The sequence below is a fragment of the Astyanax mexicanus genome, chromosome 19, assembly GCF_023375975.1.
Source record: "Astyanax mexicanus isolate ESR-SI-001 chromosome 19, AstMex3_surface, whole genome shotgun sequence".
Taxonomy (NCBI): Eukaryota; Metazoa; Chordata; class Actinopteri; order Characiformes; family Acestrorhamphidae; genus Astyanax; species Astyanax mexicanus.
Window position 1 is genome coordinate 37,961,685 of NC_064426.1, and position 20,787 is coordinate 37,982,471.

General features: G+C 39.9%; 1 protein-coding gene across 1 annotated transcript in view; it reads left to right on the forward strand.

The window, feature by feature from the left end:
• smurf2 (SMAD specific E3 ubiquitin protein ligase 2) overlaps positions 1-20,787 on the forward strand; it is an 83,449-nt gene that overhangs the window by 13,909 nt on the left and 48,753 nt on the right. The window contains exons 2-3 of the mRNA XM_049467631.1: positions 16,238-16,276; positions 19,235-19,343. Of these exons, the coding sequence (XP_049323588.1) occupies positions 16,238-16,276; positions 19,235-19,343 (148 nt within the window). The remainder of the gene's footprint in view (positions 1-16,237; positions 16,277-19,234; positions 19,344-20,787) is intronic.

Below are 20,787 nucleotides of genomic sequence, written 5' to 3' on the forward strand. Positions count from 1 at the left end.
TTCATAAGCTTCTTTGCTGTTTAAATGGCGCATTTGCAAGGCGTGGAAATAAACTGCCTGTTTCTTTCATGTGGCAGATTAACCAAGATGGAGTCACTTGATTACACATGCATTGTTATTGCATGTTATGCATCTTTTTCCTCAAAAGTCGGATATTGGAAGTGGGAATAATACCAAACCTTTAAAAGTCAATGGCATTTAAAGGTCACCTTCCGCGAAAATCCGATTTTTCTTGTTTTTTGTGGAATACAGTAGGTCTCTCCGAGTTGAATGTGTACACCTGCACATTAAACTGTTTTGCAGCCCCCATTGTCTGCAGGAGCTAAGCAAAGAAATCCCCCCTCCCCCCCTCCGAAAAACGGGTGAATTTTGAATTATCTTTCTGCCTACGTAGGCAGAAACTCACAGACCAGCCCACCTTGGCTCGAGAAACTCCCAGAGGCGGAGCTGAAGCGACGCAACATCACCGCTCATCAGTTAGGAGGTGGGAGGCAGTGAGCGGCAGAGCGGTGGAGGGGCGTCGCAGTGCTCCTAGCCAATCAGAGGAGAGATATTTGCATGCTGTTTGCATGTATGAATATTCATGAGCAAAGCTGGAATCCGGTCATTTTGGACACACCCCTAAAACAGTCCATTAAAAAAGAGCTATACAGAGACACCTGAGCACTTTTTTTTTTACAAAAACGGCTCACATGTCATTCATTCATACTAGAGACCACAACTAGACATTTTAAAATGAAAGAAAAAACGACGGAAGGTGACCTTTAAGTTAAAAATTCAGATAATTATATACTATTTCAAAACATTACCAAAAAAAGCCTTAGCTAAGGACCTTGATGTTTATCACAATGCATTATGCACCATTTTGTGCAACCAAACACAGTGGAAACATGTCCAATGACAAAAATTGGGCATTACTCTCTGTACGACTGATTCAATGAATCACCAACAGATAAAAGTGATAATAGACAATATAATACTACTGATTTTACTCTATTTGCTGTGCCAGGCACATCCATCCATCTTGGATTCTTAACAGAGTAGGAATTTCTTACTTGGAACTTGGAAATTCTGAAATCTGAGTTCAGTTTGACAGCACCTGAACAGAAATACATTAAGAATGTAATAGTATTGACAGAAAACAAATATCTATATAGATAATTTAGCCAGTTAGACATTCTGAATATCCATTTAAAATGGTTTTCAATTCATTGCCCTGCCTTAAGCTGAAAGTAGAGTGTGAAAATTAAAATTTAATGAACTAATCAAGCGATTTATTAAGTTAAGTTTGTAAAGCATTTCAATGTCTTTCCACATTCACTTCCCTGAGATTCTTAGTACGACTTTCTGGTTCTCGGGCTCCTGGCCCGTCACTTAGCTCCAGTTCCTCTCTGTCGCGGCACTGTTCCGGTTCAGATAAGCGTCTGTCCCGAGTTAGATGAGAACTGCGGCAGACAGGACGTTCGGAATGAACAGCCTTGGCTAATGAACAGCAGAGGATAGGAGGGAAAGCTTTTAAGAGGGAGGAGAATCAGAGTGTACTGGAAGTGGAAGCTCTAAACTCTAGATTAGACACGGCACTCTAATAATACTCTCCCTCTCTCTGTCTCTGTCTCGCTTGCTCCCTCGCTCTCTCTCTCGCTCCATTCCATCACTTGCTGTTTTAAGAAGCTGAGTGACGGAGGGAAAAGGAAGCCTTTTGTTTATAGAAGAACAATGCTGCAAATGAGAGCATGGGGTCCTAGAGCTGGAGTCAAAACACGTTCAGAGGCGGGCAGGGCTGGGCCAGCTGCGGACAGGAGGGGGTGGAGAGGGGCTGCATTCCAGCCAGATACCTCAGTCTGCTTGGTATGCCATGATTGGATAGTAGAAAAGCAGTGGAATATGCATCATTTTAGCATTATGGCGCTCACGTGATATTTTTCTACCCTTCCCATATAGCACGCCCATGTGGGGCTTGTGTGAGTTGCCAAACTTGGAACCAGAAGATTTAGGTCCCAGATGTTGGCCTCATATATGGATGTCGGTGTTGGAACCAGAAGGGGTTAAACATGGGCCCCATCTGGGTTCTGCACTGTATATGATGCCTAGATGGGACCCATGTAAAATTATGGTGGGCTTTAATGATGGGGCCAATTTGTGAAGCCCATTTGCGTTACAGTAAAGACAACATACCTTAAGAACACCATACTGACCTGTGGGATATGTGTGTATGGGGTCTCCTGTATTGAATATGCATGTAATTTCTGCCAGTCTCTAGTCTTTTTGCACGTACAGTTCCAGAGTAGGCAGATGCCACTGGTCACAATCACTTTACTATCCACTGGGAAGTTTTCTCTGAACACACCAAACACTGTGAATCGAGGAATGTTAAATCCCAACACCAGTGGAATGTCCCATCCATCTGCACCCCCAATCAGGCCATAATCTCACTTCCATAATACATATTGCCTTGCCATGAGCATGCTGACCAGTATTTAGCGTCAGTCACATGATAACTCCTCACAACTTATGCAAGATTGGGAGTTCCCAAGCTTTTCTTTGGGTAACACTTAATAATCGCTTAATTTTATTAGATTTGTTGATACAAATGCCCAGGATTAAAGTAAAATAAATCGTACTGGATGGATGTAATTTGGACAGATATATAATGGGAAATGAGAACAGTGTGAATTTTTCTTTTGCTAAAAACAGCAAAAAAGTAGTACTCTGATGTTTTTTTATTAGGGGTGGGTGGTATGGCACAATATTCCAGGATACAATCTCTATTACGATATCCAAACATGTTGGTGTTATTATTGCATATGTTACCTTACATATGGCACACCCCTAGCACAACAAATAAAATTCATGTTAAAAACACTGGAGTACTCTTTGTGCAAGGCTATAGTAATGCATTCGAATATTGTGAGACAGTTAAATAAGTTAAAAAGGACATGTCCTCATTATTCACTAAAGTTTACCTTGTTATCCATGGTCTGATTTGGAAATGCCTGCTAAGAGTAGACTACTGACACTGGGAAACGTATAGACACGACTTGCATCACAGTCTCCGGTATGAATTGTGTACAAAGTTTTAATGAGCTGGGAAAGTTTTGCTTTTCCTGCTCACGCTCTCTCACACCCCCACACGCTTGCTTAAGTTGCACAGCGTGGAGCGGACGGCTAACCGCTAGCCCTGCGGCGTTTACCCCAGAGCACCGTGTGAACCATTTTTCCATAAGGACTGTGATCCCTCATGTCACCAGTGCCTATGGGAGAGAGGAAGAGGCTATTGGGGGCCTGTTTTTGGTCTCGCTGGTGGAAATTTAACCTCTCAAGGCCTTTGGTAGCTCTGATGAGAGGAAATATATCAGATGGGCCGATTGTTTGTTTGATCAGTCTGGTTTTGAAATCCAGCCTTGACATTTTTTAGTATCTTGTGTAGAAATGTGCTGTAAAGCTTGTGCAATGCTCATTTCTCTAATTTGACATCTGTTATTTAACCCTAGTTCTGCCTTACAGATAAAGATGCTTCCCCAACTGCGCTATAAAACGACTCTTAGAGGCTACTTTTGGGTTGTTTACCTCTTGGTGAGAGATTGTTCATTGCTAGACATGTCTACATGATCCACTTAAAGACATTTTGCCCAGTTGCCCATCACTACAATAAGTTGGGGCATGGGGTTATGAGGTTTGAGTCTTGCTCCGGTATTGGTATTGGTGGGGAGTTTTTTTTGTATTTTACAAATATCTGACTGAGAAACACACAGTAGATGAATTGGCAATGCTAAGGTACACCTGGTACCCCACTAATTCCATCACGATACTGTGATTTTTCGATACTCGATATATAGCAAGATAATATTGTATGATACTTCATGGCATCTGTGCAGAGGATAAAATACTCCTAAATAAGCAAATACCAGGAATTATGGATTTATTGGTGTCAGTTTTAAAGAATTTGACAACCAATGTTCCTTACTGCAGGTCACAATGCTTATTTTTCAATAACAATATTGATATTTGACATCATGTATGGATAATGAATCACAGTCGTTCAAACAATACATTGTGATATTGATACTTAGATCCAACCATAATTAATAGTGCATTTTATTTTACTCTGTAAGGAATATTGTGGCTAAGGTTGTGTACTATAAAGTCATACAAGTGCTGTGATCTTGTTGCCGTATCACCCTTTTTTATCATTTCCAAAATTAGAAAAGGCCCTAAGCAATGTATGAAATTTTACCTTACAATGTTTCCAGCTATTATTCTTTTCCTCATGCAGTCCAGTGACAGGTACACAGCCCTCTGTTGTGTTGTCTGTATTTCACCAGTAACATATTGCTGCCCACTTTTACTGTCTGCACCAGGCCTCAGATGAAGCTGTCTTGATCTATGTCAGTGCTTCAGTGGCAGTGCGCAGAGTCTTGCGAATGGATAAATTACTTTTCAGCACTAAATACATCGGCCCAGGCAGTCAATACTGAGATGGGAATCAGTATTCATGGCAGCGAGCCATCAAGCAGCTTTTTTTCCCCACACACAATGCCTTGGGGCATACATTGCTGCATAGTGATTGAAGCGGCAAATATGCTAAAGGACCCTCCAGGGACTGGATGCATCAACATTTCTAAAGAGTAAATGGCGCCTATACTTTAACCTTAAAAAAAAGTTAGTATTGTTCTGTTGTTGCTGTTTTAACAATATGATCTGCTCACTGAATTCTGCTTCTCCTGACAAGAAAGCGTATAAAGACAGTGAGAGTCCTCTCAATAAGCTAGGTCTCTTCCTACCCAGGACATTTATCTCCTGAAAACTCCTGTTTATTTGAGTGAGTAAATCACTTACGTTTATTTACAGTAAGCTTAGATTCCTGAATTTCTCCAGCTAACCACTACAGTCCGATATACTCCCCTCTAAATGATAAAAGAGCTAGCGTGTTTAGCGGCTATTGCTAAGGCTGCTTCAGCAGTGCTTGCCGCGGTTAGCAGCAGGCTACAGGCAACGGCTAAAGGGCTAGCGTGAATGCTGCTCCAGCAGTGCTATCCAGGGTTATTTTATTGAGCAATTTTTCCAGTTTTACTGCAATGCTAATCAGTCAGTGTATAAAGGACTACTTTTATGGGTTTGTTTATGTTTCTTTTCAAAACGTCTACCCCAGTCCCTTTCTCCGGTCATTGTCATCGCTAATGACATCACTGATCTTCCTGTCATCCTGTCAGTCAGCTCCTGCAGGCTCGGCGTGGCGAGCGGGATCATGCGCTGAATAAAAAACATAGTGAAACAGACAGAGGACTCTCTCTTCTCCCAGAGTCGCTACTCAATCCTGCCGATCCCCATGCCAACCCTGCACTTCTCACTGACAGTGATGCGCCTGGGTTACAGTTACTCTCTGGACATTTGTAGGAAAAGAAAGTTGTCCATTGAGTTCAGTCATTCATAGAGTCGAGGACTGAAGGAATTGGGGGAATGTTACAGTGATGGATTTGGTGGAAGTGCTGCCAACCAGACTACATAAAAAGACATAAAAGAATACTAACCTTCTCCTTGACCTCAATAGGTAATGGTGATAGAGAATTAGCAGTAGTTATGTTGTTTTAGTATCGCTAACGTGCCAGCTGCCAGCCTCAAACAGCCTAGCCATGTTCAGCAGGACCATTTATATCTAGTTAAACTAGCAAATATATGGTTTACCTCTTAAGAAAAACGGAGTGTGTTGCACACCAGTGGTGAACACAGTTTGCACTGAAGAACCTATTATTATTTGGTTACTACTGCAAACAAACTTTCCTGGTTCCAGAACCTACTTTTGTTGGTGTAAATGGTTCAAAATTAGTAAACGGTTAAAATTAGGTTTGCAAACCAAAATGGTGTCACATTGGTGGAAAAGCGCTATGAGAGAAAGTAATTTATGATACAGCATCTTTTTCAAAATAAAGACCTTTTCTATTGTTAAAATGTCTTGAAAAGCCAGTGGTGATCCAGCAAAAATTAATTGATGTAAAATTGAATGGGAAATTAATAAAATTGGAATATAAAAGTTATGTAAAAGTGAACGTTGCAAAATATAAAAATCTAAGCCTACCTGGGTTGGCATTACACTGTAAAGTCCTGTCAGGCTTTAACTGCATTAAAATAAATAAAATTCATTTATTTAGTACAGCATTGCCAAAACAATAAATACATCAATTATTCGTTTGAAAGGAGTTTTTAAATGGGTTATCCATGGCACATTATGTCAGCCATTCTGACAGATCAAATCAGTGTACCCACAATCCCATCACTGGTTCTGTAAGAATGAGTGTTGTTGCTGTTGGTTAGCATGGAGTCCTGAGAAAGCTCTTCTACCATCTCCAATAAAAGCAGATTTACGATGCTGCCCTGCAGGTCCATACCTCCATGTTTCCCTTCCTCAGCTTTTCCCACAACCTCCATCATTCCTGAGCCCGTCTTCCCAACAGCGAGAAGAATGATGACTGATAATCATTGGCGCTGCACTCCTAGGATTTCCTAGAGAGACTGAGTTGGCCTAATGGATTTTCATGATGATAATGATTCTGACTTTTTCAATTAGCTTTCAGTTAGCCTTTGCCGTGGGAGATATTTTATGGCAATATCAGTTAAAACCAGGACTGCGTGGATTATGTAACAGAGAAGAGTCCAGCTGTGGGTTTTTCAATTACTGGTCAGTTTATTCTGGTCCATTAGTGACCAAGGATGGCCACTTTTCTCTTAGTCTTTTTGTGATGAAGGTACATTGATGAAGGTACATTTGTACATTTGTGATTGAGTGTATTTTACGTTTTTTTGTTCCTTACATAAACCACTAGAGCAGTTGCATTTGGACACATTTAGATGTATACAATTTATAATAAAACAACTATTTTTCTTACTATATATCTTGCACAAGATCCAGAGTTGTGCTGAATCATATTCTGCTATAATTTGACACCTGTAACATTATAAGGTTACCACTGCAATAATGTGCTAATGTGGCCTCAAGTGAGAGTTCCTCTCTCTACAACTCTGAGCATTTTTGATTTTTTGTCGAGAGAGGCCTCAGTTAGTAAAATATAGATTTACCCTACTGTCAGAAACAAACAAAATAACAAATCTCCCAGCCTGTCCAAAAATGCATGTGTAATGTTTTGAATCATGCTTCCTGAAGAAAGTGGGAGCCCAGGAGCAAAATTGTGGATGTAAAGTAACAGCAAGTTAATATTTATGTAATAAATACAGAGTAGATATAATAAACATATTTTCACATTTTTAGCTCACAATTCTTGATTTTGGCCATGGAAATAACTAACTTGGTTACTGGAGTGGCCATAAAATAGAGATTAGGGTGGTGTTGGAGTTCTGAGGCTCTTATATGAGTTAAAATAACTTTTTTCCAAACAATATTTCAGTTAGTTGTGGTTTCTCAGGGTTTTAGTATCTTGTTAAAATACCATTTTGATTGGTGAAAGTTTCCCAATTTTTGGCAGATTTTTAGCCATTGTCATTTTGGCTATGTGTTGGAATAGTGCAATTATGTGATAAATAAAAAAATTCCCTACAGGGTGAATTTTAGGTAAGTCTCTTATTAGGAACTGAGACTGTGTGCTTGGGTGGCAGTTACTGCAAGAGGACATTGTGGGAATGCATTAGAAATGAATATGAATTAACCACTACAAACAGAACACTCATCTGGCATGGAGATTAGACTCCTGGGAAATAACTGCTTGTCTGGAGCAAGCAATAAGTAAATACTGACTGGAGAGTCACAGTCACTTTCATGTATCGATAAATTATGGGAACACTTGCACACAGGCACTCTAAACTCTGTAAAACCTTTTTTTTTTTGTCATACGCTATCAAAGAAAAACGCAACATGCTACTAGTTTGGCCCAATCCCTGTTCTAATTTGTAAACTAGTCCATGTTTTTGGATGTAACTCTGTTCCAGGCTATATCTGTAAGGGGTGTAATGAACGTAGCTGGTAATGGTTAACTAGTTAACTTTAGAGCTTTATCGTATTTCATAAGAAAGGAGGCAGTTGGTGCAGCAATGAATTCTTATTGTCCGTTAATTCCTTAATTCCTCTGTAATAGGGAGCTTAAATTAGCTTTTATTAGCATTTATTTTTCAGTTCTAGCTTTAATGCTGCAGCTTCTGCAGTCTGTTGTACCATTTAAGGTGGAATTGGAAAGTAAGATAGCTTTTTATACTTGTTATGAAGCAAATGGCCATAAAACATTGAAACTACACAAACTGTGGTAATATTGTGGTTGTCCTAATGTAAAATATTCATCTGTTTTGATTGTGCCTCTAAAAAAATCTCAGTTTGAAGGTTATGTAGCATGTAACCCTTAAACTTCCCCTAACCTATCCCTTACCCCTCCAGCCTAACAAAAATTTGGACATCCTACCACTATACCTGCACTCGCAGAACAGAAGGGTAGGGCTAAGTGGCAGGGCCAAAAGTTAAAATGGGATTGGGCTTTGTGTTTTCCAGTAATTTCACTAGTGTTTCACTGGAGTTATTATCATCATTGTGTCCTTGTTTGGCCTTAGGACCCCTCGATACACACTTCCTCTGCCTCTCCGTGACTCCACACCTCCTACTAGTGACGAGACACTATGAGGAAGCTCACGGGGAGCATCACCGCTCAAGAATAGACAGAACTCCCAACACCAGCCACGCCGTTGCTGGGAAATCTCTCACAGGGTGGAAATGTCACCTGGCACAGTGCACCAATGGGAGACACCCTCCTGACAGCTCCGTGCTATCTCTTCGTCATATTCTGAGCTGCGGGAGCCCTGGCGGTTCTGTGATTCATTGGAAGGAAATACCAAACTTCCTTCTAAAATTGTTTCTTTTTTCCCCCTCCCTTAAAATAGGACCTCTCGTGCCAGTTTGGTGGGCTTGGCACTTCCTAAGAAACCCGGCAGACCTTTCCCAAATGCATGTCGATAATTTGAAGTGGGGGTGGGTGTTGAGTCTTCACACACACTGAGCTCTGTCCAGCTCAAGGTCTCGTGGTTGTGGCTCGTCGTCATCCAGGGGGAAGCCCGCTGACCACTGGCTCTGGCCCCCGACCGCTTCCTTTCCTGGCGTCAAAATGCTCGCTGACATTCACAATCACAAGTACGCATTCAGGTTCACTGTGTTGACTTCCCTCAAACCTGAAGATTTGTTTTTGTTTTTACGAATCGAATCGAAGTTTTGGACTGAATTTCGTTTTCTAGATTTTAATGAGGGTTGAGTACTGTCATGTTGACTTGGAAGAATGATGTCAGTAGCACTGCTGGGTTAAATTTATGATTAACACTGACTGAAATGGTAGTTCTGAGGAACGTTTATAATTGAATTGCATGTCTGCAGGTAAATTTGTGATGGAATACCAGTGCTGAGGTAAATGTGTGAGTGGAATAGCAGTGTTGAGGTAAATTTGTAACTGGAATAGCAAATTTGTGACTGGAATAGCAGTGCTGAGGTAAATTTATGACGGAAATAGCAGTGCTGAAGTACATATGTGACTGGAATAGCTGTCTGCAGGTAAATTTGTGATGGAATACCAGTGCTGAGACAAATTTGTGAGTGGAATAGCACTGCTGAGGCAAATTTGTGACTGGAATAGCAGTCCAGAGGTAAATTTGTGAGTGGAATAGCAATACTGAAGTTGATACGTCTAAAATCGCACTGCTGAGGTAAGTGTGTAACTTGAGTAGGACTGCTGAAGTAAAGTCATGATTAGAATAGCAGCATTGCTGAGGTAAATGTACTGTAATAGCGAAATGTAAGGTCTTTTGGATAGACCTGTTTGATTCTAAGCGATCAGAAAATACACACCCATGGGAAAGTAGCCATTGAGCGAGCCCACCCACAGTGCATATGGAAATGTCAGATGGTCTGAGCGCATTGGCAGACGTGAGAATATAGCACCCAGTCTTTCAGCTAAGGAAGTGACAGACTGGGAGACAAATGCTTTGGAGATGCTTCAGCATGCGATGTGACAAACGCCACGGCAGACTGTGCTAATGTTGAATTGTTGGCATGAATCTCATGTCCAGTATTCATGCCCTTTATTTAGGCACAGTACTTCTTGTTAGCAGAACCTTAAAACTTTTTGTGTGAAATGTCTTAATGTTTGCTTACCGAAAGAAAAACTTTTGTGCTTTAATTCCTACATTTGCAGTCCGTATTATTTTGTTTCTAAACTGAAAGCAGTAGCATTTCTAAGTTAAGAAGGGATAAAATGTAGTGTTTAATGATACGAGTGTGCTGAAACAACCATCACTGCTAAGCCTAATATATAAATTCTAAAAACTGGGTTGTCAGGTTGATTTTTGCGGGTCTTCTTTTTCTGGCCACGTCACACGTCTTTACGTACTTGCGTCACACGTACAGCTTTTAAAAGAGGATCTGATTCAGTTTTACTGAAAACGAGCAGGTGGTGAAGCAGTGGAGACTTCAGAAGAAGAAACTCAGACCTCAGTAGCTCATTCACTCATAGTAAAACCGAAGTGTGTAGTTGAAGTGAAGTTTCTGACTGAGCGCTCTCCTCTGACTGAACATAACCTGGAATGGGAATCATCCGTTCTGAAAGGAGACCGCATCACACCAGCCCAGTTTAAAATGATTCTTCCGCATGTTCAGTGCAATTACCCATTCTCACCAGAGAGGGCCCTAAATCCGAAAACTTACGGACATCATCAGTAATGTTTTTTTACAACAGGATTGGTTTGGTATTTTACTCCAAGACCGATTTGAATGGGATAAAAATCACACCAGGAATGACTGAGATGGCAGTGGCCACTGATTTTACACTCAATTTACACTGATGTCATTTGATGGGTTCCTAGCCTATAGGCTATAGGAACAGTGACCTGCAATGACTAGCCAGACTTGGCAATACTGGAGCTGGTTTGAAACAATGCCAATAGACAGCCGTGATGCTAATAGACACGTTTGCCCAGGCTTGGCAGGGCTAGAGCTGGTTGGCTGTGGTGATACTTGCAATATTAGCTGCATTATTAGCCCTGATGACATGGCTGTGTTGATGCATGGTGATGATAACGCTTATGATCATTTCTGCTAAAGGAGGCGGGGCCAGTTACTGTAAGAATCTTCCATTTGTCTTTGGAAGGAGTCAGAAACCCAGCCAAAATCCAGATGAGTTTTAATTGGTTGTTTTAGCCACGGGTATCACCTTTATCCATAGTAATGTGGTCATGTGCATCTCTGCTCACCTCCAAAGTGATTGGTTTGAGTGATCAGGTTACAATGTCTGTACAGGCAATCTGTATCCTGTATACTCCTGTACTTTGTACTAAAAACTTATGATCAGATCACTCAGGATCCATCTTAATACCAGGTGTAAACGGGCCACAGCTTTCTGTGTCTGGCTGTCCCAGGGAGTCAGTTGGACCTCGCTCTCTCGCTCTGTCTCGGTGGGTAGGATGTTCCTCCTTCTCCCCATCACTCAGCATGATGCTCAGCTGCTATTTCTCTCCCCAGTTCCTCTGTATTGTTGCGAAATTCTGTTTCCTTGTTGTTCAGTTGTTGATGATTTCGTCCCCAGTTTCTCGTTAAACAGAGAGGCTCATTTTGAGTCAGGCTGGAGGGGCAGCTTCAAAAGACTCTGACTTTAAATTCTGTCTTCAGTGACCCAGTTTGTTTCACCAGGCCCTCACTGCTGTCTCTAGGCTGTGTGGTGTTTTCTCGTGAGCAGAGCGTGAGGTTAAAGATAGAACTCTAAAGGCCTGCTCACCTGTACCCCTCCTGTGCTCCTCAACACACGCACATGCACACACACACTTACAGCCCAGCCTGTGAATAATTAATGGAATCATAGAATGTATGGAGCAAGGTGCTGAAGGTGGCGGTAACTAGCTCAGGGCTTTGTGGGTGTGTGTGTGTGTGTGTGTGTCTGGCGTGACTGGCATTTGGAGAGAGAGATGCATTCCAGATGTTTGAGTGATGAGGTGGGTTTTGCTGGAACGTTGCACATTCCCAGGGATGTTTATGGAGAGAAATTCTTTCTAGCCTGTGAAGCGAGCATGTACACTCCTTCATACATCCTCCCTCTCCTTCTGTCTCTCTCTCTCTCTCTCTCTCTCTCTCTCTCTCACACACACACACACACACACAGCAGAGAAACACACTCAAACACACACAGCAGAGGAACACTTTTAAATACACACATTGGAGACAAAGGCAGAGAAAAGTAAAACTCAACAGCATGGGATTACTCTAAATACCCCATAAATTAACGTAGAGTTCATCGACACAGTCAGCAACCATCAGTGAGTAATCCAGCTCAGAAAAACACTTAGCATTTAGGCTGAATCACACTAACACTGCTGAGGCCGGCTTCTGTGAATAAAGGTACATTAAACTACCATAAATTGGTCTAGAGTTGTAAGAGATACAGTATTTACAGCATCTGTTACTGACTGATCACTGTCGATTACAGCAAGGTCCAGAAAGATGGAGTCTCTCATAGTGACAGTATGAGAATGAGATAATTTATGTCTGCTGTTCAATAAATACATTGTGTGAGAATAATTATTGTTTTTTTTTTTTTTTTTTTACTATATCCAGCCCCATTTATAACAATATCAGAATTATATAATATCGACTGAAATTAAGAAATATATTGTGATTTAGGAAAAGATTAGTCCAGTCCTACTTTAGGGTAATTATGAACTGTGATTTTTTTTAGATGGTTATCATACAGTGAAATTCTCGCGCCATTGCAGCTCTGGTCTGTATGTAAAGTGTAGCAGACTGTGTGTGTGTGTAGCAGACCGAGTCATTGAGGGAGTATAGAGTTTCTCCATATGGGCATACCTCTGTATGTTTGGGTTAGCTGAGTAAAGTCTGCAACTCACCTGCACCCCTACACACACACACACACATTCTTCCAGTCTGTTATTCTTTACTGTCTCTGATTTCTGCGAGCCAGCAGGCTGCTGTGTTTGTTTAGGTTGAATACCTCAGACGCAGCCTTTCTGACGGGGCACCTTCTCTCCTCTCACTCCTCCCGTCACCCTCTGGCGTTCCCCTCCTTCACTCTGCAGGTAGTATCGCTATTCATCCATCCATCCCTCCATCCAGGCAGCAGGCAGCTGTCAGTTCTTTGTCTTTGGGTTATTCCCTCTCTCTTGTCTCCTCATACGACTGTCTCTCTGAAGTGCTGGTTAAATGCTGCTGTGTGGATCAGGTGAAGTCTCTCATGCTGACCGTATGGAGACTCCAGGACTGTATGTCAGACCAATGAGTGCAGGGTTTTTTTAAGGGTACTTTATTGAAGAGCCCTTAACCTTAGATCCTCAAATCCGCCACACTGGTGTAGTGGTCTTGAATAGAGTAGCCTCTAAGCCTCTTAAAAAGTGCATTAAAGTGCTCCCAGATGCAGTGATGCTGGACTGGATACTGGAGGCCTCCTCTCGATCAGCTGTTCATTCTCTTTGGTTGTGTCATATTGACAAGTATTTAAAAATACGCCTGCATTATATTGACCTAAGTAATTTTTTGTTTGTTTGACTCTTCTCTCAATGTTTATCCTGCATTCGCCTCATTTTCCTCAATACGAATTAAAATTCGTCTTCTGAGATTTTTAATTTCGATTTTAATACAATTTTAATAATTTTCGTACAATTTGAAGCAGAAGCAATAATTGTATCTGTGTATGTTTGGGAATAGGAAAGAGGTGTGAATCACAGGATATCTCACAAAACAATATTATCACAATAATGATGATATCAAGATACTGTGATTCTGAGATACATCACGGTGACTGGAAAAGTCACAGAATAAAAAAAAAAAAAACAATTTTCAGGCCTGGATAAGTTTTGGAAAAATAATGCATAGGGCATCTCAAAAATTAAAGTATCATTGAAAAGTTACTTTATTTTAGTAATTTAGTTCAAAATGTGAAACTCATATATTATATAGATGTATTACAAACAGAGCGATCTATTTTAAGTGTTTGTTTCTTATATTTTTGACGATTGTTGCTTACAGCCAATGAAAACCCAAAAATCAGTCTCAGAAAATTTGAATATTATATAAGATCAATTGGTACTTTTGGCAGTTTAGGAAGTGTGCCCAGTCCTGCTGGAAAACGAAATCCGCATATCCATAAATGATAAAAAATCAGCAGAGGGAAGCATGAAGTGCTGTAAGATTTTGTGGGAAAACAAAACTGCACTGACTTTAGACTTGATAATAAAACACAGTGGACCAACACCAGCAGATGACATGTCTCTCCAAACCATCACTGATCATCAGTAAATTTTACATTTCATTTGTAAATCAAGGGAGCAGAGTCTGGAGGAAGAGTGGAGAGACACACAGTCCAAACTGCTCGAGGTCTAGTGTGAAGTTTCAACCAATCAGTGATGGTTTGGAGAGACATGTCATCTGCTGGTGTTGATCCACTGTGTTTTATCAAGTCCTAAGTCAGTGCAGTGTTTTCCCACAAAATCTTACAGCACTTCCTGTTTAATTCCTTGCTCACAACTTTCGGTCCTATAGATAATTTTACATGCTGCTGTCCTGTGACATTTCCTGTCAGAAGCATCACTGATGAATGTGTTTTGGTATAATCACTGGTTAGCGTAGCCCTGAGAGCTACCAGAACTGAAAGCATTTGACTTCTAAAGTTTTGAGGGTCCTTTAGGAGCGGTGCTGTTAAAGCCCCGGCGGGCCGGCGGAGGCGAATGTAGGCCAGCTGCGGGCTGCAGATCTGCCGGCACTCTCAGCAGCTCACGATGCATTTTTAAAGCTCGTCTGCTTGATCCGAGCACGTCGAGCTCAGTAAGAGTCTGGACACGAATCTCAGCATCTCCTGACCCATTTCAGCGCTGTGATTCTAAAAATACGGCCCACTGACGGCCAGATTAGAAACCTTCGTCTTTCTCCAGCTTTGCCTTAATCACCGAAGCTGTGTTTAAGACAGGCTAGGACCCTCGTGGACCAGGAACCGGATCTGCAATGAGCTTTATTTAAAGCACTGATTGTCAATCATGTCTCTTTGTTGTGATCAGCTGCTTTAGATGTAGGGCTGTGTTGTATTGACAAGAACTTGACTATATGATACGCATCATGTCCAATTATGTGTTTAAAATTATGGGTAATATCGCCAACATTTTTTTAATATCATTATTGCTAAAAAAATACCCTGAAATATTGTGATATTATTTAGGGAATAACTTCTTTGCTGTTTGTAGCAAAAATAAAATTCACACTGTTCTCCCTGTATTTGCTATTAAATAATATCTACTAGAGAGAGATTGTAGATTAGATTATATCTGTCTAGTATATTTTATTTTGCTATGGTCCTGGACATTTGGAGTGCATTATTAGTATCTTTTTGACATGTTGGATCTTTGACTTCTGTTACAATCTGGTAAAAATCTCAATTAAGGGTGGTGCCGTATCATATCCTATGCAATAATATTGCCAAATAATATTTAATATTCATTTTGTTGCAGTAGTGTATGCTTAATGTATATATATTTATATATATTAAGTGTTTTGTCATATTGCCAAGAATATCAATATCGCAAAAATATAGTGATATTATAATATTGTGATATGGGCCATATCGCCAAACCTATATATAGATATACAGTAGTGTTTGCAGAACAGTAGAGTAAGCATATATTGAGATATATATTGTGATTGTTTACAGTCAATTTTAGGACATTTATCATAGTTTAAAAACACACTAATATATTTATTTTTTATCCAATCAGAAAAGTGTGATAACAGTAAAAAAATAAACGACACCAAAGTTTGATCATTAAAATTGATCATGTGTTTCTGACAATCGATATGTATCAAATACAGTATTCTAAAACAAAATATAGCAATACTTCAGTATATCAATATTTTCGTATATTCCTGTTTAGATATTGGCCTGTCACGATAATTACACCTTGATGATGTTACGCTAATCTCATTATTGCGTTATTTATAGTATGTATGTTTTATTTTTAGCATATTTAAATCTTTTCATATTAAAATTACAATCTCTAAATCTTTCTATTAATTAAGTCTGTTCCGCTTTTAAAGGATTGATTGCATTATTATTTATGCTCAATATTTTATTGTTATAAAATATCAGTGATATCATGTATCGCAAAAACAATTTCTCCACAATGTATCAGATCTGTTTAGATACTGTCTGCTGTGATGTCTTTGGATTAGCCAATGGAATTAAGCCTCTTTTTTCTCTCTCTGTTTCTGTTGCAGTGCTGTGTGCGAAGAATCTGGCGAAGAAAGACTTCTTTCGTAAGTAACCCAAAGAACGAGAGCGATAAAGAGAGTGAAAGCGAGCGAGTGAGAGCAAGTGAGAGAACTGAGAGAAAGAGAGAGAGAGAGCGCTCTATTTCTGAAGCTCTATGTAAATCAGCCTCTGTGTTTTAGTCGTCCCGTCTGTTTGAAGTCTTCTCCCCCCTCGAGACGCCAGAAATGTGGGTCAGTTTCAGGAGATAAAGTGCCGCCGACTACAAGGCGTACACACACACACACACACACACAGACACAGACATCCATACACAACTATAATCTGTCTCTGTCTTGTCTCTCTTTCTTGTCTCTCTCTTGTCTCTCTGTCTCCTCTGTCTTTCTCTTTCTCTCTCTAGTCTCTCTCTAGTCTCTCTCTCTCTAGTCTGTTTTTCTCTCTCTATAGAGAAAAAGTGCCTCTGACTACAAGGCGTACACACACACACACACACACACAGACACAGACATCCATACACAACTATAATCTGTCTCTGTCTAGTCTCTCTTTCTTGTCTCTCTGTCTCCTCTGTCTTTCTCTTTCTCTCTCTCTCTCTCTCTCTCTAGTCTCTCTCTACTCTCTCTCTCTGTTTCTAGTCTCTCTCTAGTCTTTCTCTCTAGTCTGTCTTTCTCTCTCTCTCTCTCTCTCTCTCTCTCTAGTCTCTCTCTCTCAAGTCTCTCTCAAGTCTCTCTCTCTCTCCCTCTCTCTATTTCTAGTCTCTCTCTAGTCTCTCTCCCTAGTCTGTTTCTCTCTCTAGTCTGTTTCTCTCTCTCTGTCTCTCTCTCTCTCTCTCTCTCTCTGACACACGACACACTGCATGTCTGATGCTGACGACAGGGGTGATCAGATAACCCGAGGGAGAAGATTGGGGAGAAAGCCAGGAGGAATGAAGGGAGGAAGAGAAGAAAAACAGTAATCGTCAGATTGCATGTCTGTACATTCTCCACAGCTGCAAACGCCTAGCAGCACACCCGTATAAAACACTGGCCGGCCTGCAGGGAAATTAAAGAGTGAGTGTGCGTGTCTGGCTGTCTAAGTCTGTGTGTGTGTGTGTGTGTATGTGTGTTTGGAGATGTTTGGGTTGTGGATGTAACAGTAATAGGTTGTTATGGTCAGGTGTTTATTTGCTGGTTATTGCTTACCTGTCCCATAATAGCACCGTCTGCAGCTTTTTAGAGAAAGTGTGTGTGTGTGTGTGTGTGTGTTAGGTGTGGGCAATATATGTTATAACAGTGTTACATTCAGTAACAGGCAATGAATACTGACATCATCCAGACTATGAAGGAACACATAAGGAATCATGTAGTAACTTAAAAGTGTTAAACAAACCAAAATACTCTGTGAATCATTTAGGTGCTCTTATCTGTTATCGGTTCTGTTAACTGTTTTGGTAACTCTGATGATCGTATTCTGTTCAACAGAGGTAGCTCTTGCTCTTTCTTTCCTGGGGTGGCCTGATGAGTGCCAATTTCATCATTATGACATTTTTGATGGTCTATTTTGTGACTGTACTTGAGGATACTTTCAAATTCTTGAAATTGACTTTCGGATTGACTGACCTTCATTTCTTAAATTCATTCTTTTCTTTACTAAGTTGAGTAGTTCTTGCTTCTCGTAATATGGATTAGAACATTACTCAAATATTCACTATTCACTGTATACCTGTAACTCTACCTCTTCACAACTTTACAACTGATGCTCTCAAACACATTAAGAGACAAGAAATTAAAGTAATTAACTCTTGATGAGTTCAGCACAGCTGTTAACTGAAAGCCTGAATTCCAGGTGACTCTACCTCATAAAACTGACTGAGAAAATCCTGCCAAGATGTGCAAAACTGTCTTCTAAAAATCTGGGTAATTAAGGTCTTAAATCGTCTTAGATTTACTGTAAACTTGCTGTAGGTATTACAGTTTTAGACAGTGAGTTTAATCCCAGTGGGAAAGCATATGCTAACTTCAGCGGTAAGCTAGCTAATGTTTTCGGGTAGAGAACTAAGGTTACAGAGAGATAGCTAATGTTAGTGGGGAGCAAGCCAACATGCTACTAACGTTAGCAAAGAGTTAGCTGGCTATGTTACTGTGGAGAACTAACATTAGCGGAGAGCTAGCTAACATGCTAACATTATAATGTTAGAGTTGAGTTAGCTACGTTACTGCGGAGAGAATTAAGGTTAGTGGAGAGCTAGCTAACATAGTAATGTTAGCGGCGAGTTAGTTAACATAAAAAAACGTTAGTGGTGAGTTAGCTACGTTACCGGGGAAAGAAGTTGACAGAGAGCTAGCTAAAGTATTGGGGGAGATAGAAAAAAAAGATAACTAATGGGTTTTGATTTCCAATACAATAAATTATTTTCTACCAAAGAAATTATGACTCGATTTTTGGGTCTTAAATTATATTTATTGTGGTCTAAAAATGGTCTTAAAAGGCATTAAATTTGACTTACAAAATAGTTTAAGAACCCTGTTAGTAAGAGATCGTACTTTTTTTTCTTAATAGTTTGAATGATTTTTGCGTACCACTTTAAAATAAGACTACCTTTATAAAGGATTCATAAATGATTTACAATTAGTTTATTAATGGTCACTAATAAGGTTGTAAATGCCTTAAAAATCATTAATAATCAATTAATCATAATCACATAATTAGAAAAGGCAACACTATAGATAGCTGTGCTTTCACTATTTGGTAAACAACAGGTCACTGTTGCCCTTTATACGTATGTGTTATAATTGATTATTAATCAATTTTACAACCTAATAAATAACCATTAACAAACTAATTGTGAACCATTTATAAACCCTTTATAAAGGTAGTCTTATTTTAAAGTGGTACCGATTTTTGTAATAATCTAGAGTGCAGAACTTTTAAAAATAAAACATTTTTGCCCACCCTTAGCCTGTTTTCTTTGTGTGTATATGTGTGTTTGTGATTTGTATAATTCTGTATTCTAATCCCCGTTCTAGGCCTGCCTGACCCCTTTGCTAAGGTGGTGGTGGACGGTTCCGGGCAGTGCCACTCCACAGACACAGTCAGAAACACTCTCGACCCCAAATGGAACCAACACTATGACCTGTAAGTACTCAGCACCCACTCTGGTGGATCATTCTCACACACACACAATCTCATTTGAACCCACTTTATCCTCTTTTCCTCATTCTGCATTCCTCCCGTGGCACACACCTTCTCTCTCTCACTGCATTACTCATACTCACGGATATTTTCACCCTACTGCCCTCCCACGCTCTCTCGGTCAGTGTCGCTTACTCACCTTCGGCAGAACCCTGAGAGGCACTAATGAGGGCACGGTGTCGTCAGTGAGGGGGATGAGAGAGGTTAATTATTTCATCAGACGCACTTCTCGTTCACCTGATAATCTTCAAACTGTCTCATAAAGTCATTTCAGCTCTACTTTCTGAGTTTTTCTTCTTTTTGGTCACATTTTCAGTCACATCTCACTGCTGATTCTTACTGACTTTTAAATACGAGCCTTTGCAGTGCAGCCTCCTTATTTACCAGCTGCCTATAATTACTGAGAAACACATATTTTTAAGTTTAGGTTTCTTAATACATTTAATCATAAGAATTAATGTGGTAAGTTTCTGTTTTAGTAATATTTACAGAGTCACAATTATTCAACAGTAATAAGGCACAGGGCTAGAGGTGGGTGATATGGCCCTAAAATAATATCACGATATTTCATGGTATTTTTGCGATAACGATATTTTCGGCAATATGACAAAACATTCAATTTAAACAAATATTTCAAGAATACACTACTGCAAAAAAATTTAACACAATATGATATGGCACACCGCTAACTGAGATATTAAAAAATACAAGAATTTTCATCAGATTGTAAACAAGGGTAAATTATCCAGAATGTCATGATACTAATACTACACTCCAAATATCTCCAAGTAAAATAAATGATACTGTACAGATATAATCTGACCCTAGTAGGTATATAATGGGACACAAGAACAAGAATTTTTCTTTTGCTAAAAACAGTAAAAAAATAGTACCCTGATGTGATAATTAGGGGTGGGTGATATGACACGATATTTCAGGGTATAATAACGTTCACGATATAAAAAAAAGTTGGCGATATTATCGCATACGATACGATATGGCACACCGCTACCCAGGGCCCTATTTTAACGATCTATAGGTGAACTTGATTTAGGGTGTGTCGGTGTGTCTTTGCTATCGTAACGATGGGAAAACGCATGTACTAATTCTATTAATTAATTATGGGTGTGTTTTGGGTGTAACGTGAAATAAATCTATTAGTATGTCACTTGCCATTCCCTTTAAGAGCCAGGTGCGTTCTGACTTCAGCGGATTGCTATTTTAAAGGTGCAGCGCTTCCACACTTGTCAAGCCTGTCACAATTATTACATTATTATCGATTATTATCATACAATAAATGGAAATGACCTCAATAATATTTGATAATCATGACATTTGTCTTTTGTGTTTATTACACAGTGTAGACTGCAGTAGGTGAAGAAAAAAA